The sequence below is a fragment of the Ranitomeya imitator genome, chromosome 5 (assembly GCF_032444005.1).
Source record: "Ranitomeya imitator isolate aRanImi1 chromosome 5, aRanImi1.pri, whole genome shotgun sequence".
NCBI lineage: Eukaryota > Metazoa > Chordata > Amphibia > Anura > Dendrobatidae > Ranitomeya > Ranitomeya imitator.
This window is the reverse complement of record NC_091286.1, coordinates 420,670,610-420,697,636: the sequence shown is the minus strand read 5'-3', so window position 1 is coordinate 420,697,636 and position 27,027 is coordinate 420,670,610. Positions and strand designations below refer to the sequence as shown.

The 27,027-nt window shown below is 44.5% G+C and overlaps 1 protein-coding gene across 1 annotated transcript; it reads right to left on the bottom strand.

Moving 5' to 3' along the window:
* Positions 1–980: 980 nt before the first annotated feature.
* LOC138638087 (receptor-transporting protein 3-like) lies at positions 981–25,158 on the bottom strand. Its single transcript, XM_069727074.1, has 2 exons — positions 24,962–25,158; positions 981–2,952 (listed from the first exon to the last, which is right to left on the bottom strand). The coding sequence occupies exons 1-2, from the start codon at positions 25,093–25,095 to the stop codon at positions 2,241–2,243; spliced, it is 846 nt and encodes a 281-aa protein (XP_069583175.1). The 5' UTR covers positions 25,096–25,158; the 3' UTR covers positions 981–2,240.
* Positions 25,159–27,027: the final 1,869 nt, after the last annotated feature.

The following is a 27,027-nucleotide window of genomic DNA, read 5'->3' as shown; positions in this document are numbered from 1 at the left end:
TGTCCACTTTTAACAGACTGTATGACAGAAGAAACTTGAAAAATCTCCTTTAGTATTTTTTTCATCCAAGACAATGAATGACACAGTCACCAACTGTGAGATCTTATGGAACACCTGGAGTGGACCCGCAGATCCACGACAATAAACATCCCAAGGGTGAGCTGACTAGGTAGACCACCACCTATACAGGGAGCGTTGGGGCAGACCCAAGGGAGACTATTGCCGCAGAAGCTGGAACCCGGAGACAGGTAGTACGAGGTACAAAATAGAGAAGCTGGGCGTAGGACGGACAGAGTGAGGTAAGATGAAGTACAGTTTGGAAAGAGCTGAGTACAGGCAAGACCAAAGGAGCACTGGGAAGAGGAAGACACAAAGGAAGCAGGACAGGACAGAGACACCAGACTAACAGAGTACGGAGCGGACACTGGGAAGACTGGACGAGGAGACAAGGAAACCTGGGAAAGGCAGAAAAGCTGAACAGGCTGGACAGCGTGAACACTCAGAACAGGCAAAGACAAAGGTGGACCTGAGTCACAGAAGCACAAATGACAGACAGGCAAGGAGCAGAGGAAGGAATCGCCTTAAATACATGGAGTGCTGAAGGACTTCCGGGTCACGGTCCTCCAGGATCACAGAGAGGAGATACAGAGTGCCTGTAAATCAGAAAGAGGAAGTGCTGGAGCGGGCAGTGCGCACGCACACCCGACGAGAATCAGGGAGCGGAGAAGAATGATGAAGAGGACGCTCGCCTGCAGGATGAGCGCGCCGCAGCAGGTAAGTATGAGCGGGGGGAGCGGCGGTGGTCCCGGCAGCAGGCACGGACGCAGAAGGAGTGGCCATGATACCAACCTCTGATAAAACTGAGTCCATTTCTGCGTAGGAGAAAAATCACTGACATGTGAAGGAGCCTTAGCACAGCCAGTGTCTGACAAGAAAGATGTGAGCTCAGATCATGAGCTTGCAAAGAAGAAGACCCATCATATAACATAAATGGAAGAGGTTAATGGTTAATGTTTGTTTAATGTACTACAATAAAAATTGCTTTCATGTTGCTGCAATCAAAGACTACAATGACATTTTTACCTTTCCATCAACAGAGCTAAGTGAGTCCTTGTTTTTTGCAGTATGACTTTTCATTGATCAAAAAATTCTATTTTGATTTGATTTTTCTTTCTGAGGTGGAATGAATAAAAACGGCAATTTCTGCATAGTATTTTTTTTTTACGGTGTTCACCTAGATACATGTGGTCCTAGTGATGTTCATACCTCTGAAGCTTATTAATACTAAAGCAGATTTAGATGTCCCCTCTTGCATTTTATCAGCGAATATTTACTGAGGCCCTTTCATGTTGCGGGATCTGATTACGGAATGCTGTAGAGTCTACAGTGTAGACCATAGAGGGGACTTAAACTAAAGTTTTATATTTTTTCCATATTTTTTAAAACTTTCAATTACAGTATTACTTTTTATGCTTCAACTCTACTTTTCTGTCCCCTAGGGGACTATAGCCGGTCATCATTCATACTGTATAATGAAATAGCTCAGTATTACAGCATGTAGTGACATTTCCTTAGGCTGGACTCCAAAGGAGTATAAAGATGGCGACGACAGAGACCACCAGTGGGCACCATGAAAAGCCAGTGAATTGATGCCCCACAGGGATCGTGATACTTAAATGACGCTGTTAGAAGTTGACAGTGGTCTTTAAGTGGTTAAACAGCTGTAATTGGGACTAAATTTGATTGCTGTGGTGCTGTCCTGCTCCATATACCTGCACAGCAGAACTGGAAATGTACATGCAATTTGTAAAATGCTTAAGTTAATGCATCTGGTTAATATACCAGATTAATATACCAGACCTATATTTTTTTTTTAAAGAAACTGGACCAGACTGTATTCTTTTTTGGCAACTTAGCTGCTTTGTATGAGGTCTAAAATAGTCAAAAATGTACTTCTTGCCTCACCAGAGATCATGTAGCTAGTGCTAGTCTTTGACCACTTTATGCTTTCCCCTGGTCTTTGCTTGTCCAGATTGCTGTTGCATTTTAGTACATGTTTGTCACAAATGTATTGGTTAGTTCACCAAGAGCTGATTTCTATTACAGCAACTAAAGCAATTTTACCTCAGAATGGGTAGACCATGACCAATTACTCACAATTTTCTTTATATTTTCTATATTTTGTCCCTTTACACTTTTATAGTCACTTATAACATAATTATTTGAATATAATGACTATTTTATTTTTTTAAATACCATAGAGCCAAAGCTCCAATTCCTGCAATGATTGAGGCTACTATTGGAAAAGTAGGTTCTTCACTTTTACTTGGTGGTGAGTAAGCCGAGTATCTTGGCGGCTCATATTTTGGATAGTCTGAGGTAGATCGATAATCCGTGTAGGTTACAGATGGTCGGATATCTGCTTTAGAGTCTGAATATGTTGCTGTTGATCGAAAATCTGTTTTTGACTTTGAGTAGGTTGCTGTGGATAAAAAAGCATATGACGAGGTTATCCCTTCTGATCGACTTTTAACTTTTGACTCTGGCTTGTGTGCAGGCTCCTTATAGGTAGAGTAACCTCCAACTACCGTTTGGTTTTTGGTAGCCATTATCTGCCATTTACAGATCATAAACTTGCAAGCCTCACAATGCTCTTTGTCATGAGGACCTTCCATGTCATTATTGTATACTTCAGGTTTCAACTCTTGCTTGGCCTTCTTTTCTCCATAGAATATCTGCATAATGCGATTCACAAGATTTTTGGTAATTCTCATGATATTTTCAAGACTAATCTCTGGCTTTTCCAGTTTTGGAATGCTGCATTTTTTACATTCCTGTCGGAAGATCCTCATCTTTACTGTGCCTTGTTTTATGGCTCTGTTGAGATTCATGAAAAATAAAACATGGACTTCGGCAGAGTTCCACCAACGTTTACATCCAGAGCATTTGAACCTAAGCAAAACATATAATATATTAGAGAATATTTTGGAAATATAAAACACGGTAAATACTATTTTAACTCTTTTTTTCACAAAGCATCACTTACTGAGATGACAGCTGTGTGCAGCCAGCAATTTTATGTAGCTGAAGAGCCCGGCGTTGCCTGGGCGTAGTAAATATCTGTGGTTAGTTATAGCACCTCATGTCTCTTATTTTCCCATCATGCCTCTCATTTTCTCCCTAACACCTCTCATTTTCTCCCTTACACCTCTCATTTTCCCCCTCACTCCTCTTATTTTCCCCCTCACTCCTGTCATTCCCCCCTAACACTTGTCATTTCGACCTCACATCTGTCATTTTTCGATCACTTAACTATTTTCCCTCACTCCTCTCATTTTGCACTCACACCTTTTCATTTTCACCTCACACCCCTCATTTTCACCTCAGTATATACATGTTTGTCATCTCCCTTATATAAAGTATACACCTGTATGTCTTCTCTTGTATATAGTATATACCTGTATGTCATCTCCCCTGTAAATAGTATATACCTGTTGTATGTCATCTCCTCCTGTATATACCCATGTGTCATCTCCTCCTGTATATAGTATATACCTGTATGTCATCTCTTCTGTATATACTATATACCTGTATGTCATCTCCTCATATATAGTATATACCTGTATGTCATCTCCTGTATATATATATACCTGTATGTCATCTCCCCTGTATATAGTATATACGTGTGTCATCTCCTCCTGTATATAGTATGTACCTGTAAGTCATCTCCTCCTGTATATAAAATATACCTGTGTATAATAATAATCTTTATTTTTATATAGCGCTAACATATTCCGCAGCGCTTTACAGTTTTGCACACATTATCATCACTGTCCCCGATGGGGCTCACAATCTAGAATCCCTATCAGTATGTCTTTGGAATGTGGGAGGAAACCGGAGTGCCCGGAGGAAACCCACGCAAACACGGAGAGAACATACAAACTCTTTGCAGATGTTGTCCTGGGTGGGATCCCAGGACCCCAGCGCTGCAAGGCTGCTGTGCTAACCACTACGCCACCGTGCTGCCCATCTGCTCCTGTATATAGTATATACCTGTGTCATCTCCTCCTGTATATAGTATATACTTGTATGTCATCTCCTCCTGTATATAGTATATACCTGTGTGTCATCTCCACTGTACATAGTATATACCTGTGTGTCATCGCCCCTGTATATAGTATGTACCTGTATGTCATCTCCTCTGTATATAGTATATACCAGGTTGTCATATCCTCCTGTATATAGTATATACCTGTATGTCATCTCCTCCTGTATATAGTATATACCTGTGTGTCATGTTCTCCTGTATATAGTATATACCTGTATGTCATCTCCTCCTGTATATAGTATATACCTGTGTGTCATCTCCCCTGTATATAGTATATGTGTGTGTCATCTCCTCCTGTATATAGTATATACCTGTGTCTCATCTCCTCCTGTATATAGTATATACCTGTGTGTCATCTCCTCCTGTATATAGTATATACCTGTATGACATCTCCTCCTGTATATAGTATATACGTGTGTCATCTCCTCCTGTATATAGTATATACCCGTGTGTCATCTCTCCTGTATATAGTATATACCTGTGTGTCATCTCCTCCTGTATATAGTATATATCTGTGTGTCATCTCCTCCTGTATTAGACCGCGTTCACACGTTATTTGGTCAGTATTTTTACCTCAGTATTTGTAAGCTAAATTGGCAGCCTGATAAATCCCCAGCCAACAGGAAGCCCTCCCCCCTGGCAGTATATATTAGCTCACACATACACATAATAGACAGGTCATGTGACTGACAGCTGCCGTATTTCCTATATGGTACATTTGTTGCTCTTGTAGTTTGTCTGCTTATTAATCAGATTTTTATTTTTGAAGGATAATACCAGACTTGTGTGTGTTTTAGGGCGCGTTTCATGTGTCAAGTTGTGTGTGTTGAGTTGGCATGTGGCGACATGCATGTAGCGACTTTTGTGAGATGAGTTTTGTGTGGCGACAAGCGTGTAGCAACTTTTTGTGTGTCAAGTTGCATGTGACAGGTTAGTGTAGCAAGTTGTGTGCAGCAAGATTTGCGCATGGCGAGTTTTGCGTGTGGCGAGTTTTATGTGTGGTGCGTTTTAAGTATGTGTTGCAACTTTTGTGCATGTGGCAATTTTTTCGCGTGTGCAATTTTTCCACCTGTGGCGAGTTTTCCATGACGTGAGTTTTGCACGTGTGGCGAGTTTTGCGTGAGCCTAGTTTTGCATGTGGTGAGTTTTGCGCGTGGCGAGTTTTGAGCGGCGACTTTTGTGTTTCGACTTTTATGTGGCGAGGTTGGTGTATGTGTGGTGAAATGTGTGCTGAGGGTGGTATATGTGTTCAAGCACGTGGTAGTGTGTGGCGCATTTTGTGTGTGTGTTCATATCCCCGTGTGTGGTGAGTATCCCATGTCGGGGCCCCACCTTAGCAACTGTACGGTATATACTCTTTGGCGCCATCGCTCCCACTCTTTAAGTCACCCTTGTTCACATATGGCAGCTGTCAATTTGCCTCCAACACTTTTCCTTTCACTTTTACCCCATTATGTAGATAGGGGCAAAATTGTTTGGTGAATTAGAAAGTGCGGGGTTAAAATTTCACCTCACAACATAGCCTATGATCCTCTCAGGGTCCAGACGTGTGACTGTGCAAAATTTTGTGGCTGTAGCTGCGACGCCTCCAACACTTTTCCTTTCACTTTTTCCCCATTATGTAGATAGGGGCAAAATTGTTTGGTGAATTGGAACGCGCGGGGTTAAAATTTCACCTCACAACATAGCCTATGACGCTCTCGGGGTCCAGACGTGTGACTGTGCAAAATTTTGTGGCTGTAGCTGCGAGGCCTCCAACACTTTTCCTTTCACTTTTTCCCCATTATGTAGATAGGGGAAAAATTGTTTAATGAATTGGAACGCGCGGGGTTAAAATTTCGCCTCACAACATAGCCTATGACGCTCTCGGGGTCTAGACATGTGACTGTGCAAAATTTTGTGGCTGTAGCTGCGACGGTACAGATGCCAATCCCGAACATACATACATACATACACACATACATACCTCCCAACTTTTGAAGCTGGGAAAGAGGGACAACGCGTGCCACGGCATATTTTAGGCCATGCCTCTGACCACACCCATTCACTAGTCACACCCATATCCACGACCCAACCACACCCATTTAGCACTGCTGATCACACTGTTTCATATACAATAATTATAAACAAGAAAATATGTCCACACAGTGCTCCATAGTGTATAATGGCCCCACATGATGCTCCATACTTTATAATGGCCCCACATGATGCTCGATACTGTATAATGGCAACACAGTGCTCCATACTGTACAATGGCCCCACTTGATGCTCCATACTGTATAATGGCCACACATGATGCTCCATACTGTATAACGGCCACACATGATGCTCCATACTGTATAATGGCCACACGATGCTCCATACTGTATAATGGCCACACATGATGCTCCATACTGTATAATAGCCTCACATGACTGCACATGACGCTCCATACTGTATAATGACCCCGACATGATGCTCCATACTGTATAATGGCTGCACATGATGCTCCATACTGCATATTGGCCGCACATGCTGCTCCATGCTGTATATTGGCCGCACATGATACTTCGTACCATATAATGGCCGCACATGATACTTTGTACCGTATAATGACCGCACATGATGCTCCATACTGTATAACGGCCACACATGATGCTCCATACTGTATAATGGCCACACGATGCTCCATACTGTATAATGGCCACACATGATGCTCCATACTGTATAATAGCCTCACATGACGCTCCATACTGTATAATGGCCACACATGATGCTCCATACTGTATAATGGCCACACATGATGCTCCATACTGTATAATGACTGCACATGACGCTCCATACTGTATAATGACCCCGACATGATGCTCCATACTGTATAATGACTGCACATGATGCTCCATACTGTATAATGGCCGCACATGATGCTCCATACTGTATAATAGCCGCACATGATGCTCCATACTGTATAATGACCGCACATGATGCTCCATACTGTATAATGACCGCACATGATGCTCCATACTGTATAATGGCTGCACATGATGCTCCATACTGTATATTGGCCGCACATGCTGCTCCATGCTGTATATTGGCCACACATGATACTTCGTACCATATAATGGCCGCACATGATACTTCGTACCGTATAATGGCCGCACATGATGCTCCATACTGTATAATGGCTGCACATGATGCTCCATACTGCATATTGGCCGCACATGCTGCTCCATGCTGTATATTGGCCGCACATGATACTTCGTACCATATAATGGCCGCACATGATACTTTGTACCGTATAATGACCGCACATGATGCTCCATACTGTATAATGGCTGCACATGATGCTCCATACTGTATATTGGCCGCACATGCTGCTCCATGCTGTATATTGGCCGCACATGATACTTCGTACCATATAATGGCCGCACATGATACTTCGTACAGTATAATGGCCACAAATAGCTACTCCTACACACGTGGCTGCGCTCCGTACACTTTGCACACACGGCTCCGCTCCGTACACACGGCTCCACTCCATACATCTCATACACACACGGCTCCGCTCCGTACACCTCGTACACATTCAGCTCAGCTCCATACACCTCATAAACGGCTCCACTCCAAACACCTCATACACACACGGCTCCGCTCCATACATCTCGTACACACGGCACTACTCCGTACACCTCGTACATACACCGCTCCGCTCCATACACATCGCACACGCTGCTCGCTCCGTATACCTTGCACACACACAGCTCCGCTGCGTACACCTCATACACATACAGCTCCTCTCCATACGTCTCATACACACACAGCACTACTCCGTACACCTCGTACACACACGGCTCCGCTCTATACACATTGCACACGCTCCGTATACTTTGTGCACGCATGGCTCTGCTCTGCACACCTCGTACACACGTGGCTCTGCTCTGTACACCTTGTACACACGTGGCTCCGCTCCGTACACCTCGTACACATGTGGCTCCGCTCCGTACACCTCGTACACACGTGGCTCCACTCCGTACACCTTTCACACGCTGCTCCGCTCCGTACACCTCGTACACACGGGGCTGTGCTCCGTACAGCTCGTACACACGGCTCCGTACACCTCTTAAACACACAACGACTCCACTCCATACACCTTTCACAGTACGAGGTGCACCGAGCGGAGCCGCGTGTGTGTACGAGGTGCACCGAGCGGAGTCGCGTGTGTGTACGAGGTGCACCGAGCGGAGCCGCATGTCTGTACGAGGTGCACCGAGCGGAGCTGCGTGTATGTGTCTGTGTACGAAGTGTACTGAGCGGAGCCTCAGCCGCGTGTGTGTACCGAGCGGAGCTGCAGCTTGTAATTAGCACATGATGATACAGTGACTGACTGTCATAGGGGCTTAGGCTTAGCCCTTTTACACTCTGCTCTGATCCGCACACCTCTTACACACACGACTCCACTCCGTACACCTTTCACACGCTGCTCCGCTCCGTACACCTCGTACACACGGGGCTGTGCTCCGTACAGCTAGTACACACGGCTCCGTACACCTCTTACACACACACGACTCCACTCCATACACCTTTCACACTACGAGGTGCACCGAGCGGAGCCGCGTGTGTGTACGAGGTGCACCGAGCGGAGTCGCGTGTGTACGAGGGGCACCGAGCGGAGCCGCGTGTGTATACGAGGTGCACCGAGCAGAGCCGCATGTCTGTACGAGGTGCACCGAGCGGAGCCGCTTGTATGTGTCTGTGTACGAAGTGTACTGAGCGGAGCCTCAGCCGCGTGTGTGTACCGAGCGGAGCTGCAGCTTGTAATTAGCACATGATGATACAGTGACTGACTGTCATAGGGGCTTAGGCTTAGCCCTTTTATGCCTGGGGAAAAAAAACAGCCACATTGATTAGTGTTGTCACTGTCTCACAGGGAGCTGCAGCTGCTCCTCCTCCACAATGCACTGGACGGAGTGAGTCATCTCTGTGACATCCACTACTCACTGATCTGCATCTGTCCGTCCTCTCATGGTCTGCTACTTACATTGCCGCTGGCACCCATGTTGTGTTTGGCTGTGTTATGTTCACCTCAGGTGTCCCCTCTCTCTCTGAACTGTGAGGCACACTGGCAGACTCAGGAACATACCGACGGGGAAGGGGCGTGGCCTAACAAAAGGGGGCGTGTGACAGCAGCTTCAACTGTTCTGTCTGTGGGAAGCTCTGCGTCCCGGGCAGGACAGCCTGGACAAGCATCAAATCCGGGGCAGTCCCGCACAATGAGGGACGGTTGGGAGGTATGCACATACACACACACATTCAGCTTTATATATTAGATTAAAAACAAAATTAAGGATTGGTCAATATTTTGAAATTCAAATCTGTCAAGATTTGCTAAAAAATATTTTTCTGCATATTGCAAGTGCTCAAATTGCCCTAAAAATGTGTACAACACTTTGACACCGCACTGACAGATTTTTCACGTGTTTTAACCCCTTTACCACCCGAGACGTATCCATACATCCCTGTGACCTAGTACTTATTGACCTGGTACATATGGATACATACCAGCTATTTGTGAGCACAGAGGCCATGAGCACATGATCGCCGCCGGGTTTCAGCTGATTCTGACAATAGTTGACACCCGGCACTCAGTGCCAGAAGCAGTCCCGCACCGCTCCCAGCACTTTAACTCCCTAAATGCTGTAATCGAACTCAATTGCAGCATTCTGGAGCAAGCAAAGGGAAGAAAGCTCCTCTGAGCTTGGATCAAAGACCCTGCGATGTCCCAATCGTTGCCATAGTGACCCGATGTCGTCATGATGACATCCAGGTGACCAGAGCTAGCAAAGTTGCTTGATCATGCCCAGATCATGATGAAGCAACTTTGTGAGTGCAGCGCTGAAAGTTTGCATAGCATAAGGATGCTCCTGCAACCCTATGCTATACAAGACATCAGCCTGCAAAAAAATGAAAGTCCCACAGTGGGACAAACTAAAAAAAGTTTAAAAAAAAAAAAAAAAAAAAGTTTAAAAAAAATTGTAAAAATATTTTAAAAAGGTAAAAAAAAATTATAAAAAAAAATAAAAATATATTGTGCCTATGAATACATATTTTTATGAAAAAAAAATATATAAATAATAAAAGTGCACATATTTGGTATCGCCGTATCCAAAACAATCTGACCTATAAAACTGTCCCACTAGTTAACCCCTTTAGTGAACACCATAAAAAACAAATATAAAACAAGGCAATAAACAATGCTTTGATACTGACAAATAAAATGTGGAATAAAACACGATCAAAAAGACAGATATAAATAACCATGGTACCACTGAATACGTCATCTCGTCTTGCAAAAAACAAGCCACCACACGAGTCCATCAGTGGAAAAATTCAAAAGTTATAGCTCTCAGAATACAGCGATGAAAAAATAATTATTTTTTCTATAAAAAATTGTGTAAAAGCGCCAAAACATAAAAATAAAGATAGAAATGTATCACTGCAATCATACTGAACCGAAGAATAAAGTTGCCTCATCAATTTTGGCACACAATTTTGAAACGACATGAAAAAAAAATAAATTCCTAAATTGCTGTTTTTTGTTCATTCTGCCTCCTAAAAATCGAAATAAAAAGCGATCAAAAAATGTCATGTGTCTTAAAATGGTACCAATAAAAACGTCAACTTGTTCCACAAAAAACAAACCCTTACATGACTCTGTTGGCCGAAATATGGAAAAAGATAGCTTTCAAAATATGGTGATGCAATAACTATTTTTTGCAATAAAAAGCGTTTTTAGTGAATGACAACAGCCAAACATAAAAAAACTTTATGTATCTGGTATCGCTGTAATTGTACCGACCAGAAGAATAAGGTCACCATATCATTTATACGACAAGAAGAACGGCGTTAAAAAAAGCAAAAACTGCGGTTGATTAGTTTATTCTGCTTCCCAAAGATCACAGTAAGGGTATGTGTCCACGTTCAGGATTGCATCAGGATTTGGTCAGGATTTTCCATCAGTTTTTGTAAGCCAAAACCAGGAGTGGATGATAAATACAGTAGTTGTGCATATGTTTCTATTATACTTTTCCGCTAATTGTTCCACTCCTGGTTTTGGCTTACAAATACTGATGAAAAATCCTGACCAAATCCTGATGCAATCCTGAACGTGGACACATACCCTAAGGTTTGGCACATATTTATCCTGCACTGAGCACTTACAACAGGATTTCCGTGTAAATCTCTGAAATACATGATTCAGACGGACACCCCATCAGAAGATCCCGTATAATGAGGCAAATGGAGGATCTGTGGATTCAAAAGGACCTTTGATCTGGCTGTGTCCTTCTTTTTAAAATTGCATAAAACTGCCATCGGCCAGTTTTGTACACTTCTGGAAAGAAGGAAACAACTGAACAGAGGCCAGACAGAGTCCAGAGTAACTCTGCTGCCTCATTATAGTGAATGGATTCCTGGGGGGTTTCATCTGAATCACGTCACTCACAGATTAAGATGGAAACCCCAATGTAAGTGCTCAGTGTAGAGTGCCAGATAAATGTGATCCCAAACATTATGTAAAATGCTCCTAACAAAAGCTTCAACTCAAGCCACACAAAAAACAAGTCAAATTGCACTCTTTAATGCTAAAGCATGTAAATATGTAATATATTATTATTATTTATTTATATAGCACCATTGATTCCATGATGCTTTACATGAGAAGGGGTTACATACAAGTTACAGATATCACTTACAGTAAACAAACTAACAATGACAGACTGATACAGAAGGGCGAGGACCCTGCCCTTGCGGGCTTACATTCTTCAGGATTATGGGGAAGGAGACAGTAGGTTGAGGGTTGCAGGAGCTCCGATATTGGTGAGGCGGTAGCTTCGGTAGTGATGAAGCGGCAGCGGGGTCAGTGCAGGCTGTAGGCTTTCCTGAAGAGATGGGTTTTCAGGTTCCATCTGAAGGATCCGAATGTGGTTGATAGTCGGACGTGTTGCGGCAAAGAATTCCAGAGGGTGGGGGATATTCGGGAGAAATCTTGGAGGCAGTTGGATGAGGAGCGAATAAGTGTGGAGGAGAGAAGGAGGTCTTGGGAGGACCGGAGATCACGTGCCTGAAGATATCGGGAGATTAGTTCAGAGATATATGGAGGAGAGAGGTTGTGGATGGCTTTGTAGGTCAGTATTAGTAATTTCAACTGGATACGCTGAGGGAATGGGAGCCAGTGAAGAGATTTGCATAGGGGGGAAGCGGAGGAGTAGCGAGGAGAGAGATGAATTAGTCAGGCAGCAGAGATAAGAATGGACTGGAGAGGTGCAAGGGTGTTAGCAGGGAGGCCGCAGAAAAGGATGTTGCAGTAGTCAAGGCGGGAGATGACGAGGGCGTGCACAAGTATTTTAGTAGATTGACGGTTGAGGAAAGGACGGATTCTGGAGATATTTTTGAGCTGGAGGCGACAGGAGGTGGAAAGAGCTTGGATGTGCAGTTTGAAGGACAGGGCAGAGTCGAAGGTTACTTCGAGGCAGCGGACTTCCGGTACGGTGGAAAGCATGATGTCATTGATTGCGATAGATAGATCAGGTAGGGAAGATCTATGGGATGGAGGAAAGATGATAAGTTCAGATTTGTCCACATTGAGTTTGAGGAAGCGAGAGGAGAAGAAGTAGGATATGGCTGATAGGCACTCTGGGATTCTGGACAGCAGAGCGGTGACGTCTGGGCCAGAGAGGTAGATCTGAGTGTCATCAGCATAGAGGTGGTACTGGAATCCATGGGACTTTATGAGTTGCTCCAAGCCAAGTGTATAGATTGAGAAGAGTAGGGGTCCTAGAACAGAGCCTTGGGGGACTCCAACAGAGAGAGGGTGGGATGAGGAGGTAGTGTGGGAGTGGGAGACGCTGAATGTGCGGTTGCAAAGGTACGGGGAGATCCAGGATAAGGCGAGGTCTTTGATGCCAAAGGAGGAGAGGATCTGTAGTAAGAAGCAGTGGTCAACCGTGTCGAAAGCAGAGGACAGGTCTAGAAGGAGGAGTACAGAATATTGTCCATTAACTTTCGCGGTAAGTAGGTCATTAGTGATTTTGGTCAGGGCTGTCTCAGTTGAGTGATGGGGGCGGAAACCAGATTGTAGATTGTCAAAGAGCAAGTTAGATGAGAGGTGGGAGAAAAGTTCAGAGTGGACATGCTGCTCCAGGAGTTTGGAAGTGAATGGGAGCAGTGATATTGGGCGATAGCTGGACATAGCACTTGGATCGAGGGTTGGCTTTTTAAGGATAGGTGTGATTGTGGCATGTTTGAACGCAGAGGGGAAGGTGCCAGAAGTTAGTGATAGGTTGAAGAGGTGGGTTAGGGATGGGATAAGTGTGGTGGTGAGGTTGGGGAGGAGGTGGGATGGGATGGGATGGTGGTGAGGTGCGATTTGGAGAGGAGACAATTAAGCCCCCCTTCAGTGATGTTGGATAGGGAGGTTATGGGGTTTGGGCATTGGTCTGGTTTACAAAGGGGTTGTGGTGGTTGAACAATGAAGACTTGCCTTGTCTTATTTTTAAAATGTGTGGCAAAGTCATCAGCAGAGATGAGGGAGGTTGGAGGGGGCAGTGGGGGGTGGAGGAGGGAGTTAAAGGTTTTGAATAACTGTTTGGGGTTGTAGGATAGGGAAGGTTGTGAAGTAGACCTGTTTAGCAGAGGTGAGAGCAGATTTAAATGCAAGTGTTGCCTGTTTGAATGCAGTGAAGTCGTCTTGCCGGTGTGTTTTCTTCCAACGCTGCTCCGCAACCCTGGGATACTTGCCGGAGCTTTTTAGTGGTGTTATTGTGCCAAGGTTGTCTATTGATACGTCGCAATCAGACATGAACGAGAGGGGCAACCGTATCAATAGCTGATGCAAGAGTGGCATTGTAGAAAGCAGTGGCACTGTGTGTCATGGAGTGAGGATATGGATGCTAGTGGTAGGATAGAGTCAGAGAGTGTGTGGGTGTCTAGGTGTGCAAGGTTTCTGCGGGATGCGCATTTTGCTGGACATCGATGACCGGTGGGGAGGACAGGGATGAGAAGGTGAGCAGATGGTGGTCGGATAGAGGGAGAGGGGAGGTGCTGAAGTTAGATAGAGAGCAGAGACGGGTAAATACCAGGTCTAATGTATGTCCGTCTATGTGGGTGGCTGTGGAGGACCACTGAGTAAGTCCAAAGGATGAGGTAAGGGACAGAAGTTTGGAGGCTGTTGACTGAAGAGTATCGATGGGGATGTTGAAGTCACCCATGATGATGGTGGGAATGTCAGCAGAGAGAAAGTGAAGAAGCCAGGTGGAGAATTGGTCAATAAAGGCAGTGGCCGGGCCTGGAGGTCGGTATATTCTTTGGTGTTGGTAAGGAGAGAAGATATTGCAGATAAATAATTTAACTCAGGATATAGTTCTGACATCCTGGTATAGCGGGACATGTTCTCTAAACCAGGACTATTCCACTGGAGTCAGGATGATTGGGGGCTATGCTTGTGATGTCACAGCTGCAAGACTGTATGGGGAAGCCAGTTCGGTTGTGGCTTCAGCCTTCTATGAGTAATACAATTTTTTACTGTGTGAAAATAAGCAGTAGGCTTGAGCAATTCATAATATTCATAATATAATAGCAGCGTTCCCTTCTGTAGTGTCTGGAATTAGAGAAACCTCTAAACCTGATTGTGATTAACCCTCATCTTGCCACCCCACCTGACATCACTAATACGTCAGAAGATCACGCAATATGGTCTCCTTACTTGCACCAACGTGATGTTCTGCACCCCCAGAGGACACGTAAGGTCAGCTAGGCACAGTTTTACACAGACAACCCCTTTCCACATAAGCTCAGGGAGGCACGGTGAGTGAGAGGATGTGGCCCACGCAGTCGCTGACATGGCACCACACTCATTCACAATCCTCACAGGCTGAGAGACCCTTTCACTATCCCCAGTGAAACAGCACCTGATCTGCCCGGTAACACATGACAGCGTGATTACTACTCCTTTCAGCCTATACCTGCTGTCACTGATAACAGCGAGAGCAGGCGGTGGCTGATGGGAGTATTCATCAGCTGTCACCTGCGCAATAAATTAAACAAAATGCCATGGGTTCCCCTCTCTTTTTGATAACCAGCATGGCAAAACTAACAGCTGCAGGCTAAAACCCTCAGCTGTCAGCTTTATCATGGCTGGTTATCAAAAATAGAGGGGTCCCCATGCCGTTTTTTAAAACAATTTAAATAAATAATTTTAAAAATACAGCATGGGGTTCCCCCCATTTTTTTCATTCAATCAAGCTAAAGAAGACAGCTGGGAGCTAGAATTCTCAAGCTGGTAAGGTACCATGGATATTGCCCCCACCAGCCAAAAAATAGCAGCTTGCAGCTGCCCCAGAAAAGGTCATCTATTAGATGTGCCAATTTCTGGCACTTTGCCCAGCTCTTTCCACTTAACCCCTTTCTGACATATGATGTACTGTCCCGTTGAGGTGGGGTGGGCCTGTATGACCACCGACGGGATAGTACATCATAGCGATCGGCCGCTATGGGGGGAGCGCGGCCGATCGCGGCCGGGTGTCAGCTGCCTATCGCAGCTGACATCCGGCACTATGTGCCAGGAGTGGTCACGGACCTCTCCCGGCACATTAACCCCCGGCACACCGTGATCAAACATGATCGCGGTGTGCCGGCGGTACAGGGAAGCATCGCGCAGAGAGGGGGCTCCCTGCGTGCTTCCCTGAGACCCCCGGAGCCCCTCGAAGGTCTCTTACCTCCTTCCTCGCTGCAGGCCCCGGATACAAAATGGCCACGGCATCCGGGTCCTGCAGCGAGGGAGGTGGCTTCACAGCGCCTGCTCAGAGCAGGCACTGTGAAGCCTGGAGCTGTGCATGTCAGATCGCTGATCTGACACAGTGCACAGCAAAGTGTCAGATCAGCGATCTTACACTATAACATGATGCCCCCCCTGGGGCAATGTTATAGTGTAAAAAAAAAAATTTCACATGTGTAAAAAAAATGTAAAAAAATTCCCCAAAAAATCCCCCCCAAAAAAAAAAAATATTGTTCCTATAAATACATTTCTTTATCTAAATAAAAAAAAACAATAAAAATACACATATTTAGTATCGCCACGTCCGTACCGACCCCACCTATAAAACTGTCCCGCTAGTTAACCCCTTCAATGAACGCGGTAAAAAAAAAAAAAAACGAGGCAAAAAACAACGCTTTATTATCATACCGCCAAACAAAAAGTTTAATAACACGCGATCAAAAAGACGGATATAAATAACCATGGCACCGCTGAAAACGTCATCTTGTCCCGCAAAAAACGAGCCACCATACAGCATCAGCAGCGAAAAAATAAAAAAGTTATAGTCCTCAGAATAAAGCGATGCAAAAATAATTATTTTTTCTATAAAATAGTTTTTATCGTATAAAAGCGCCAAAACATAAAAAAAGATATAAATGAGGTATCACTGTAATCGTACTGACCCGACGAATAAAACTGCTTTATCCATTTTATCAAACGTGGAACGGTATAAACGCCTCCCCTAAAAGAAATTCATGAATAGCTGGTTTTTGGTCATTCTGCCTCACAAAAATCGGAATAAAAAGCGATCAAAAATTGTCACGTGCCTGAAAATGATACCAATAAAAACATCAACTCGTCCCACAAAAAGCAAGACCTCACATGACTCTGTGGACCAAAATATGGAAAAATTATAGCTCTCAAAATGTGCTAACGCAAAAAATATTTTTTGCAATGAAAAGCGTCTTTCAGTGTGTGACGGCTGCCAATCATAAAAATCCACTAAAAAACCCACTATAGAAGTAAATCAAACCCCCCTTCATCACCTCCTTAGTTAGGGAAAAATTAAAAAATTTTAAAAAATGTATTTGTTTCCATTTTCCCATTAGTGTTAGGGCTAGGGTTAGGGCAAGGGTTAGGGTTAGGGATAGGGCTAGAGTTAGGGATAGGGCTAGGGTTAGGGCTAGGGCTAGGGTTAGGGCTAGGGCTAGGGTTAGGGCTAGGGCTAGGGTTAGGGTTGGGGCTAGGGTTAAGGCTACAGTTAGGGCTGGGGCTAAAGTTAAGGCTGGGGCTAAAGTTAGGGTTAGGGTTGGGGCTAAAGTTAGGGTTAGGGTTTGGATTACATTTATGGTTGGGAATAGGGTTGGGATTAGGGTTAGGGGTGTGTCAGGGTTAGGGGTGTGTTTAGGGTTACCGTTGAGATTAGGGTTAGGGGTGTGTTTGGATTAGGGTTTCAGTTATAATTGGGGAGTTTCCACTGTTTAGGCACATCAAGGGCTCTCCAAACACGACATGGCATCCAATCTCAATTCCAGCTAATTCTGCGTTGAAAAAGTAAAACAGTGCTCCTTCCCTTCCAAGCTCTCCTGTGTGCCCAAACAGGGGTTTACCCCAACATATGGGGTATCAGCGTACTCAGGACAAATTGGACAACAACTTTTGGGGTCCAATTTCTCCTGTTACCCTTGGGAAAATACAAAACTGGGGGCTAAAAAATAATTTTTGTGGGAAAAAAAGATTTTTTATTTTCACGGCTCTGCGTTATAAACTGTAGTGAAACACTTGAAGGTTCAAAGTTCTCACAACACATCTAGATAAGTTCCATGGGGGTCTAGTTTCCAATATGGGGTCACTTGTGGGGGGTTTCTACTGTTTAGGTACATTAGGGGCTCTGCAAACGCAATGTGACGCCTGCAGACCAATCCATCTAAGTCTGCATTCCAAATGATGCTCCTTCCCTTCCGAGCTCTGCCGTGTGCTCAAACAGTGGTTCCCCCCAACATGTCAGGTATCAGCGTACTCAGGACAAATTGGACAACAATTTTTAGGGTCCAATTTCCCCTGTTACCCTTGGAAAAATACAAAACTGGGGGCTAAAAAATAATTTTTGTGGAAAAAAAATATTTTTTATTGGTGGAAAATTTTTTTTTTTTATTTGCACGGCTCTGCGTTATAATCTGTAGTGAAACACTTGGGGGTTCAAAGCTCTCACAACACATCTAGATGAGTTCCTTAGGGGGTCTACTTTCCAAAATGGTGTCACTTGTGGGGGGTTTCTACTGTTTAGGTACATGAGGGGCTCTGCAAACGCAATGTGACTCCTGCAGACCATTCCATCTAAGTCTGCATTCCAAATGGCCCTCCTTCCCTTCCGAGCCCTCCCATGCGCCCAAACGGTGGTTCCCCCCCACATATGGGGTATCAGCGTACTCAGGACAAATTGGACAACTTTTGGGGTCCAATTTCTTCTCTTACCCTTGGGAAAATAAAAAATTGGGGGTGAAAAGATAATTTTTGTGGGAAAAAATATGATTTTTTATTTTTACAGTTCTGCATTATTAACTTCTGTGAAGCAGTTGGTGGGTCAAAGTGCTCACCACACCTCTAGATAAGTTCCTTAGGCGGTCTACGTTCCAAAATGGTGTCACTTGTGGGGGGTTTCAATGTTTAGGCACATCAGTGGCTCTCCAAATGCAACATGGCGTCCCATCTCAATTCCTGTCAATTTTGCATTGAAAAGTCAAATGGCGCTCCTTCCCTTCCGAGCTCTCCCATGCACCCAAACAGTGGTTTACCCCCACATATTGAGTATCAGCGTACTCAGGACAAATTGTACAACAACTTTTGTGGTCCAATTTCTTCTCTTACCCTTGGAAAAATAAAAAATTGGGGGCGAAAAAATAATTTTTGTGAAAAAATATGATTTTTTATTTTTACGGTTCTGCATTATAAACTTCTGTGAAGCACTTGGTGGGACAAAGTGCTCACCACACCTCTAGATAAGTTCCTTAGGGGGTCTACTTTCCAAAATGGTGTCACTTGTGGGGGGTTTCAATGTTTAGGCACATCAGTGGCTCTCCAAACGCAACATGGCGTCCCATCTCAATTCCTGTCAATTTTGCATTGAAAAGTCAAATGGCGCTCCTTCGCTTCCGAGCTCTGTCATGTACCGAAACAGTGGTTTACCCCCACATATGGGGTATCTGTGTACTCAGGACAAATTGTACAACAACTTTTGGGGTCCATTTTCTCCTGTTACCCTTGGTAAAATAAAACAAATTGGAGCTGAAGTAAATTTTTTGTGAAAAAAGCTAAATGTTCATTTTTATTTAAACATTCCAAAAATTCCTGTGAAACACCTGAAGGGTTAATAAACTTCTTGAATGTGGTTTTGAGCACCTTGAGGGTTGCAGTTTTTAGAATGGTGTCACACTTGGGTATTTTCTATCATATAGACCCCTCAAAATGACTTCAAATGAGATGTGGTCCCTAAAAAAAATGGTGTTGTAAAAATGAGAAATTGCTGGTCAACTTTTAACCCTTATAACTCCCTAAAAAAAAATTTTGGTTCCAAAACTGTGCTGACGTAAAGTAGACTTGTGGGAAATGTTACTTATTAAGTATTTTGTGTGACATATCTCTGTGATTTAATTGCATAAAAATTCAAAGTTGGAAACATGCAAAATTTTCAAAATTTTCGCCAAATTTCTGTTTTTTTTCACAAATAAACGCAGGTAATATCAAAAATATTTTACCACTATCATGAAGTACAATATGTCACTCACGAGAAAACAATGTCAGAATCACTGGGATCCGTTGAAGCGTTCCAGAGTTATAACCTCATAAAGGGACAGTGGTCAGAATTGTAAAAATTGGCCGGTCATTAACGTTCAAACCACCCTTGGGGGTAAAGGGGTTAACCTGTAGTGGTGACAAGTGGGTTAATGTTACCTTGGTATTGTCAGGTGTCATCAAGCCCACAGGTTTGCAATGAAGAGGCATCTGCAAGATGTCTCTCCATTACTAACTGCATAGTCATATTGTAAATTAGCACACAGCCAAAATAGAGAATAAAGTCCTTTATTGGCTAGTGGGAAGAGCTGGGCAAAGCGCCAGAATCGGCAAATCTAATAGATGTGCCTTTTCTGGGGAGGCTGCGATCTGCTATTTTTAGGCTGGGGAGGCCATATACTGTATATTTAAATAATTTTTAAAAATTATAAAAACGGTGTATTGACCCCTCTATTCTTGATAACCAGTCATGATAAAGCTGACAGCTGAGGGTTGCAGCCCGCTGCTATCAGTTTTGCCATGCTGGTTATCAAAAACAGAGAGTGAACCCAATCCATTTTTTTTCATTTATTGCGCAGGCACTGGCTGATAAACACTCCCATCAGCCGTCACCTGCTCTCTGTTATTAGCACCAGCAGGCATAGGCTGATGGGAGTATTAGGCCGACGTCACACTAGCGTATTGCATCCGATGCGAGAGCATCGGATGCGATATGCTAATGACCCTCGGCTCCTGCTCGCAGCAGAGCAGGAGCCGAGTGTCATCCGTCTGTGCTCCGATTCTCTCGCACAGGGAGGATCGGAGCACAGCTGCGGAGGAGGCGGAGAAATGACTTTCTCCATCTCCTCCATTGCTGGGGTCCGCTTATAGCGCACATCACTCGGATGATATCCGAGTGATGTGCGCTGTCTCACTCGCACCCATAGGCTTATATGGGTGCGAGTGAGCCGCGAGTTTTCCTCGGTCCGAGACAATCGCAGCATGCTGCGATTGTCTCGGACCGAGGAAAACGGCCGACAAAAAGTCGGCTGCTGGGAGCGGCCCCATAACTTAATATTGGTCCGAGTGCAATGCGATTTTTTATCGCATTGCACTCGGCCGTTTTAAACGCCAGTGTGACGCCGGCCTTACTCTCTCATCAGCTGGGCCTCTGTGACTGGAGGTAAACTTTTTACCAACGTCCACAGCTGCTTGCGCTCTGACCGGCAGTAATACTCATATCGCCAATCAAAGCTGCCGGTGTTTCTCGCGCAGTCATGTAGATGACAGCATGGGAAACGCCTGATGTTCTCGGTGCCAAACCAGAACAGTAACACGGACTTCATGGAGAAGTCCGTGTTCGGGGTCCATGCTTGAACAGTAGCTGTTCAGTGCGAAAACCAAACTTTACTCATGAGCCGTTTTATTTTATGTTCCCATGATGAGCTTTGGTGAGTTTTGGATTTTACTGATTTTCTGCACCATTTCTGCAGAAATCTTATTAAAGGGAATAAAAATTAGTTCCACAATTGGAGGTCTTAAAAAAAGTTTCTGTGTTTAGATAATCTAAGAAATGTGAAGCCCCCAATCTGTAAAAATAGAGGGGGCTCTTGGCAATATAAGACTTAGTACATAGTTATATCATTTGATCATTACTATCTGCTAAACTACTGTTTCTTTGAGTTTGCACTAAGGGTTTAAAGAAGTCACCGCGGTGAAGCATAGCAGGTTGCTGGGCAGAATTATAATGTATGGAGATGGTTTTCCTGCTTACTCTGGGCTGAAGGATTGAAGGATGCCGCAGGAAGGCACAGGACTTTTGTGTCATTCTCTCAAAAATGATTTCAAGATGGAGGAACCATTGCGTCTAGAGAGGGGTGGAGCCCCTGGATGTTCGGGTCTGGCAGGTTCGGCCGAACAGTTAAAAAAAGTTCAGGTTCGGGAACCAGAACCCTGACCCCATTCAATTGAATGGGAGGCCCAAACATCCAGTGTTTGCCACGTTGTCATGTGCATTTAGAGTGCAGGTACCATCTACCATCTGAATAATACTCCCATCAGCTGCCACCTGCTCTGATGGGAGCAGTAATCCCATCAGCTGACATCAGTGGCCGGAAGTAAACTTTATAACTCCGATCACAAGCTCTCGCAGCACGTTTGATGCCTATTGGTCCCCCTGTGACTTGGTCGTAGTGTGCAGATAGGTTCGAATAGCATGTTAAATCTCCTGTGAAACCCAGCCCAGCCACAGCCCTAATGCTGAGGTGTTCTTTGTTAGTGCTGGAGGCGCAGTTACAACCACTCTATACACAGAGCGGTAACTGAACTCGCAACGGTGCTGCCCCGTGACTGAAACCAGAACGCTGCAGAAGGGAATAAAGTTCATTTCATCTTGGTGCCAGGCAGGTTCACAGTGCTATTAACTCCATATCTGCAGGTTAATAGTGTTTTTTCAGGTGAAAGGCTCCTATTAAAATTATATATATGTGTATATATATATATATATATATATGTCAAAGTTCAATCTACCAAAATATAAAAAAAGTTACCCTTTACGGTAAATGTCATCAAGAAAAAAATTTAAATACCAAAAGTGCCTTCTTTGTCGCCACATCTCGCAAATAAAATGCAACCAAAACATAGTATGTACCAAAAAATGGTATCATTATAAAACGCCAAGTCAGTGCGCATAAGATATATGTAGATATAGATATATGCACACGTATATACAGTATATATATCGCTGCACTTCCTCTAAAAAAATGCAATAAAAAGCGATCATTCATAACGTTACATAAACTTTAAATTGGTATAAAATAAAAAATGACAAAAACTGCAACTTGGTACGCAAAAAGAATAAGACCTCATATAGAGACATAAACCAAGTTAAGCCAATTTTTTTTACCACTAAAATATAAAACAAACCTTTTCATTTTGGTATTGCTGTAATTGTCCTGATTATGTTACCAGGTTATTTCTACTGCAGAATAAACACCGTAAAGAAAAGTATAAAAAGTTTTTTCTTTACTATTTTACTCCATTTGGAATTCTTTCCCATTTTTCAGTACATTATCTAATATATAATTGTCTAAGGGTCACTTCCGTCTGGCTGTTATTCATTCGCTGATTGGCCTCGGCAGCTGCCTTTCATGGCTGCCGCGACCAATCAGCAACGGGCACAGTCCAGAAGAAAATGGCCGTTCCTTACTCCCCGCAGTCAGTGCCTGTCGCCCGCATACTCCCCTCCGGTCACCGCTAACACAGGGTTAATGCCGGCGGTAACGGACCGCGCTATGCCGCGGGTAACGCACTCCGCTATTAACCCTGTGTGTCCCCAACTTTTTTCTATTGACGCTGCCTATGCGGCATCAATAGTAAAAAATGTAATGTTAAAAATAATAATAAAAAAAAAACCTGCTATACTCACCCTCCGTTGCAGCTCGCGCCGGCCGCCATCTTCCGTTGCAGGTTCCGGTGGCAGAAGAACCTGTCATGACGTCACGGTCATCTGACTGCGACGTCATCACAGGCCCGGCGCGCCTGCGCTACAAGTCCTGCGCTTATACCAACCCTGGGACCGGAACCTGCCGTGGACTAAAAGGGCTCCCTCGGAAAGGTGAGTATATGTTTATTTTTTATTTTTTCACCTGTGACAAACCTGGCTGGGCAATATACTACGTAGCTGGGCAATATACTACGTGACTGACCAATATACTACGTGGCTCTGTGCTGTATACTACTTCGCTGTGCAATATACTACGTCACTGGGCAATATACTACGTGGCTCTGTGCTGTATACTACGTCACTGGGCAATATACTACGCGGCTGCGCAATATACTATGTAACTGGGCTATATACTTCGTGACTGGGCAATATACTACGTGGCTGGGCAATATACTACGTCACTGGGCAATATACTACGTGGCTCTGTGCTGTGTACTACGTCACTGGGCAATATACTACGTCACTGGGCAATATACTACGTGGCTGTGCAATATACTACATAACTGGGCTATATACTATGTGGCTGGGCAATATACTACGTGACTGGGCAATATACTATTTCGCTGTGCAACATACTACGTGGCTGCGCAATATACTACGTCACTGGGCAATATACTACGTCACTAGGCAATATACTACGTAACTGGGCAATATATTACGTGGCTGGGCAATATACTACGTCACTAGGCAATATACTACATGGCTCTGTGCTGTATACTACGTCACTGGGCAATATACTATGTCACTGGGCAATATACGTGGCTGCGCAATATACTATGTAACTGGGCTATATACTATGTGGCTGGGCAATATACTACGTCACTGGGCAATATACTACATGGCTCTATGCTGTATACTACGTCACTGGGCAATATACTACGTCACTGGGCAATATACTACGTGGCTGCGCAATATACTATGTAACTGGGCTATATACTATGTGGCTGGGCAATATACTACCTGACTGGGCAATATACTACTTCGCTGTGCAATATACTACGTGGCTGGGCAATATACTACGTCACTGGGCAATATACTACGTGGCTCTGTGCTTTATACTACGTCACTGGGCAATATACTACGTGGCTGCGCAATATACTACGTAACTGGGCTATATACTATGTGGCTAGGCAATATACTACGTAGCTGCACAATATACTACGTAACTGGGCAATAAACTATGTGGCTGGGCAATATACTACGTCACTAGGCAATATACTACGTGGCTGGCCAATATATTACGTCACTGGGCAATATACTACGTGTCTGGGCAATATACTACGTAGCTGGGCAATATACTACGTGGCTGGGCAATATACCACGTAGCTGGGCAATATACTACGTGGCTGGGCAATATACCACGTCGCTGGGCAATATACTACTTAGCTGGGCAATATACTACGTGGGCTGTGCAATATACTACGTAGCTCGGGAATGTACTACGTAACTGGGCAATATACTACGTGGCTGGGCAATATACCACGTCGCTGGGCAATATACTACGTGGCTGGGCAATATACCACGTCGCTGGGCAATATACTATGTGGACATGCATATTCTAGAATACCCGATGCGTTAGAATCGGGCCACCATCTAGTATGGTAAAATAAATGGTGTTATTCAAAACAAAAACTTGTCTCAGTATTTAAATTTTGTGCCCTGCACATTTTTTAATTATTTTGTACATTTCATGAGAAGACAGAGGCCCTGTTGGAGATTTTGCATTGAGGCCCACAAGCTTCAGGTTACACCACCGGGTGCTATATAACCGCAGCAGAGGCAGGATTACCTGGCAAATGTGCGCTGTGTGTACTTGGCTCCTTTCTCTTGTACACCAAGGCTTTCATCCTCACACAGCACCCAGTGACCGGGCACACGTCTCTCCTGTATCTCATAGTTAAATTCCTCTTTCCAGGCATCCATCTTCAGCCCTTGTTTACAGCTTCACAAACTGCTGCATAAGCAAAAGTCTCTGACTGAGAAACGAAACTCAAGTCTACACAGCCAATAACAGCTGCCAGCTCCATATTCCCCCTCCTCTCCTAGGGTGTGTGCAGATAACGTGTAGGTTTGTGAGTCACATGTTAACCAGCTGAATCATGACTCTTCTCTATTTCCTAATTCCTAGCTATTCTGTCTGTACAGAATGAGCTTCAGGGTGATGGGATTGTTCTCTATATATCTGCTGTCGCCGGCCGGGGAGTAAGGGTCTGGGGGGGATTGGTAACTCAATGTGCAATAAAAGGCGAGGCGTTATTATTGTGCTGTGTAGGGAAGATCTAGTGTTAGATAGGGATGAGCAAATCGATCCATCACTAATTGAATTTGTTACGAATTTCCCCAAACTTTCATATTCCTAATTTCCTTGAATCCAGCAAAATGGTGGGCTCGCCAGTTGTTTGCTGCCTTTTTTCAAAGGTTCGGAAGGCGTTAGAATATTAAAATAAATTATACTCACTTGTCCTAGTCCATCACCTGTCTTCAGCGGTGGATTAAGGGAAGCCAGGGCCCAAGGCTGTTCAGACACCCACGGGGTCATGTGATGGGGTCATGTGATGGGGTCATGGGACGGGTTCATGCGACGGGGTCATCATATACCTGAACCAGATTATTCCAGAAAAATAGTTGCTGTGTGAAACTATAACCTGTCAAACATCCATTGATCTAGTCAATTTACCCTTCAGTTCAGTATATAGTATACAGTGTATAGTGTCAGTGTATAGGTAACACTGACTCACCAGTGATGTCTCTAGGTGAAGTCCTTCATCTTTCATCCAGCACAGACCGCCATCACTTCATCCAGCCAGGACTCGTCTCTGCAGGAAATAACACAGTTATCTCAAGCTCCACTTGCAGAACACATTACTTAATTTTTCCCAACTTCTATATTACACCACATGAAGAAAAAGAGGCGACATAGTTTCACTCTACACAGTAACATGACCGCCCCCCCCCCCCCCATTTGAACCAGTGTCCTCAAAAAATAAAATAAATACATCACTTTAGTAATAACATCCCTTAATTAACCCCTATGGTAATAATAATATCCTCTATCCTGGCCCCATGTATCTCATTCCTGGCTTCAGCCATATGTTCTCCCCTCCTGCCCTCATGAGTATCCATCCTGCCCCATATGATCTCCCCATCCTGCCCCATCAGTCTCCATCGTATCCATCCTGTCCCATGATCCTGCACGATCTGTCTCCTATCCTGCCCCATGTCTTTCATTCTGCCCCATGTCTCCAATCATGCCCTCAGTGTATCCAGCATCTCTGCCCCCAATGTGTCCACCATCTCTGCCCCAATGTGTCCAGCATCTCTGCCCCCAATGTGTACAGCATCTCTGCCCCCAATGTGTCCAGCATCTCTGCCCCAGTGTGTCCAGCAATCTGCCCCAGTGTCTCCTGCATTGCCCCCAGTGTGTCCAGCAATCTGCCCCAGTGTGTCCAGCATATTACCCCAGTGTGTCCAGCAATCTGCCCCAGTATGTCCAGGATATTGCCGCAGTGTGTCCAGCAATCTGCCCCAGTGTCTGACTCCAGCATATTGCCCCCAGTGTGTCCAGCAATCTGCCCCAGTGTGTCCAGCATTGCCCCCAGACAGTGTGTCCAGCAATCTGCCCCAGTGTGTCCAGCAATCTTCCCCAGTGTCTGACTCCAGCATATTTCCCCCAGTGTGTCCAGCAATCTGCCCGTGTGTCCAGCATTGCCTCCAGTGTGTCCAGCAATCTGCCCCAGTGTGTCCAGCATTGCCCCCAGACTATGTCCAGCAATCTGAAGACACAAAAGAGAATAGTGAAACCAAAAACACTCAGTTTGAAAAAATGTTGCAGTAATCCGCAAGTGCTAGTAAAAG

Bases quoted from the DNA above. Each gene is read 5' to 3' on its own strand.
- LOC138638087 (XM_069727074.1), bottom strand. From the start codon at position 25,095: ATGGATGCCTGGAAAGAGGAATTTAACTATGAGATACAGGAGAGACGT. The intron at 2,953-24,961 runs GTAATCCTGCCT...TGTTTTGCTTAG, and splicing joins ACACAGCGCACATTTGCCAG to GTTCAAATGCTCTGGATGTA.